Source organism: Meleagris gallopavo, chromosome 3 (genome assembly GCF_000146605.3).
Source record: "Meleagris gallopavo isolate NT-WF06-2002-E0010 breed Aviagen turkey brand Nicholas breeding stock chromosome 3, Turkey_5.1, whole genome shotgun sequence".
NCBI lineage: Eukaryota > Metazoa > Chordata > Aves > Galliformes > Phasianidae > Meleagris > Meleagris gallopavo.
Window position 1 is genome coordinate 52879419 of NC_015013.2, and position 2264 is coordinate 52881682.

The window sequence follows — 2264 nt, forward strand, 5'->3', positions numbered from 1 at the left end:
TCTAGAAACCTGTCATTTCCTGTGGTCTTGTATGTGAAGCTTGATTTGCCACTCTGTTCATCCCTGCACCCATGGCTTTGCGAAGGAAGGCACCTGTTATTTTCCTTCCTGAGTCAATTCAGTTGATTAACTGGGTGGATTTGGTTTTATTACAGGAAGAATAGCTTTTTGCTAAATGAGTGTGCCAGTGCAGCTAATTGAGAAGTCCAATCAGTACAAGAGTGGGAGGGGGGACCTCTGCTGGCAGTGAGCAGCTGAGCTCAGCTGCAAGGGAAGGCAACAGCAGGTGAGCAGAAAAAATATTAAGGCCCATTTGGTTGATTATATGCTCTTCTTCCAGAGAGAATCTGCAACTCAGGAGTTTTGTGATCAGGGCGGGGCTTCTGAGAAATGGATTTAAGGCACTGGAAAAGCATATGATAATGATTGTAAGAAGGATAATGATAAAGGGGAACGGCTGTTTACAAGGATGGATAGTGATAGGACAAGGGGGAATGGTCATAAAATGAGACGGGGAGATTTAAGTTAGATATTAGGAGGAAGTTTTTCACACAGAAGGTGGTGACACACTGGTACAGCTTGCCCGAAGAGGTTGTGGATGCCCCATCCCTGGAGGCATTCAAGGCCAGGCTGGATGTGGCTCTGGGCAGCCTGGTCTGGTGGTTGTTGACCCTGCACATAGCAGGGAGGTTGAAACTAGGTGATCATTGTGGTTCTTTTCAACCCAGGCTGTTCTATGATTCTATGATAAAGATTAGAGAAGTGTAATCAAGTACAGAATTTTATTTGGGAAAAGAAGGTGTAAGGCACTAGGCTTTGCTTTGTGAGGCTCTATGTGCCCATCAAAAACTCTTCATTCGTAGAGTCATAGAATTCTTAAGAGTTGGAAGGAACCTTTAAAGGTCATCTGGTCCAACTCCCCTGCAAATGAACAGGAACACCTGCAGATAGATCAGATTGCTCAGAGACTGTTCCAGCCTGGCCTTGGAAGTCACATGCTGCAAAACATTGATCTGCTGTAAGTTTGTCAGGTCAAGATGGGACCAGAGGAATGAAGATATGAATTTCAGAGAAGCTTTTTAAAAGGATCTCTACTGAAGAACAGATAAATTATCTGCTCCTTGATTCCTATGGTGCTAGTACTTTCAGGTAATTGTATGTGCAGTCTTACCTGGGAAAATAACTTTCTAGAGTAGCTGAGCTCCATTAAAGTGTAGTTCTACATCTGAATGTTTGCTGCTGCTTAACTGAGGTCCTTGTGAGCTGGGTCATTTTGTCAAGCTTTCAGGAAACTAACCAAAATGTATAATTTTATGCTCAGTTAACAACCTAAAATAGCTAATTATGTAGCAGATGTAGCAGTAATATCAAAGACAGAAGGAAGGTGAGGCCATACATGAGCGACTTAATTTCCTTACTCTGTCCTTCTACTATACCTTATGCCTTTTTCTGGGAATTTGGAGAAATTGGGTATTTATGTAACTTTTAGGAGATGCTTGCTTGCTAGCCTGTTTTGATGAAAAATGTTTAGAATATTTTCTAAACATAATTTAAAAGAAACCGTAGTTATGCAACGGAAGCTACTTAAATAGTTGCTGAAGGGTGTGTTTATCTCTGCTGTTCCATGTAGGTATTAATTAAACAGTTTTGGTCTTAATTCTTTGGACAGACCATTGGTGATGCAGAGTAGGGTAGTGTCAAACCTGAAATCTCAGTGACTAAGTAACATATGAAAACCAGTTTTCTTTCACCTTCACCTTTTTCAAGCTATGTAGTATATACTTCTTGTTAAGAACTTTGTGTACTCAGTTTTTATGTTAGTTCTATAGTGGACCTTATTTTTTCCAGTGGAATCATAGAATGTCTTGAGTTGATGATCCTCGGGATCCCTTCCAAGTTCCAACCCCCTGTCACAGGCAGGGCCATCAGCCTCCAGGTGTGGTACTAGACCAGGCTGCTCTGGGCCCCATCCAACCTGGCCTTGAATACCTCCAGGGATGGAGCATCCAGAACCTCTCTGGGCAGGCTGTTGCAACACCTCACCACTCTCTCTGTAAAGAACTTCCCTCTGACATGCAATCAAAACCTTCCCTCCTTCAACATAAAACCATTTTCCCCTTGTCCTGTGACTGTCAACCCTTGTAAAAAGCTGATTCCCCTCCTGTTTGTAATCCCGTTTTAAATACTGGAAGGCTGCAATGAAGTTACCTCATGGCCTCTTCTCCAGGCTGAACAAGCCCAGCTCCCTCAGCCTGTCTTCATAG

At 42.7% G+C, this 2264-nt stretch overlaps 1 protein-coding gene across 1 annotated transcript in view; it reads left to right on the forward strand.

Moving 5' to 3' along the window:
* Positions 1–1679: 1679 nt before the first annotated feature.
* Positions 1680–2264, forward strand: part of MCM4 (minichromosome maintenance complex component 4) — a 12652-nt gene continuing 12067 nt past the window's right edge. The window contains exon 1 of the mRNA XM_019614343.2: positions 1680–1691. Coding sequence (XP_019469888.2) covers positions 1680–1691 — 12 coding nt within the window. The remainder of the gene's footprint in view (positions 1692–2264) is intronic.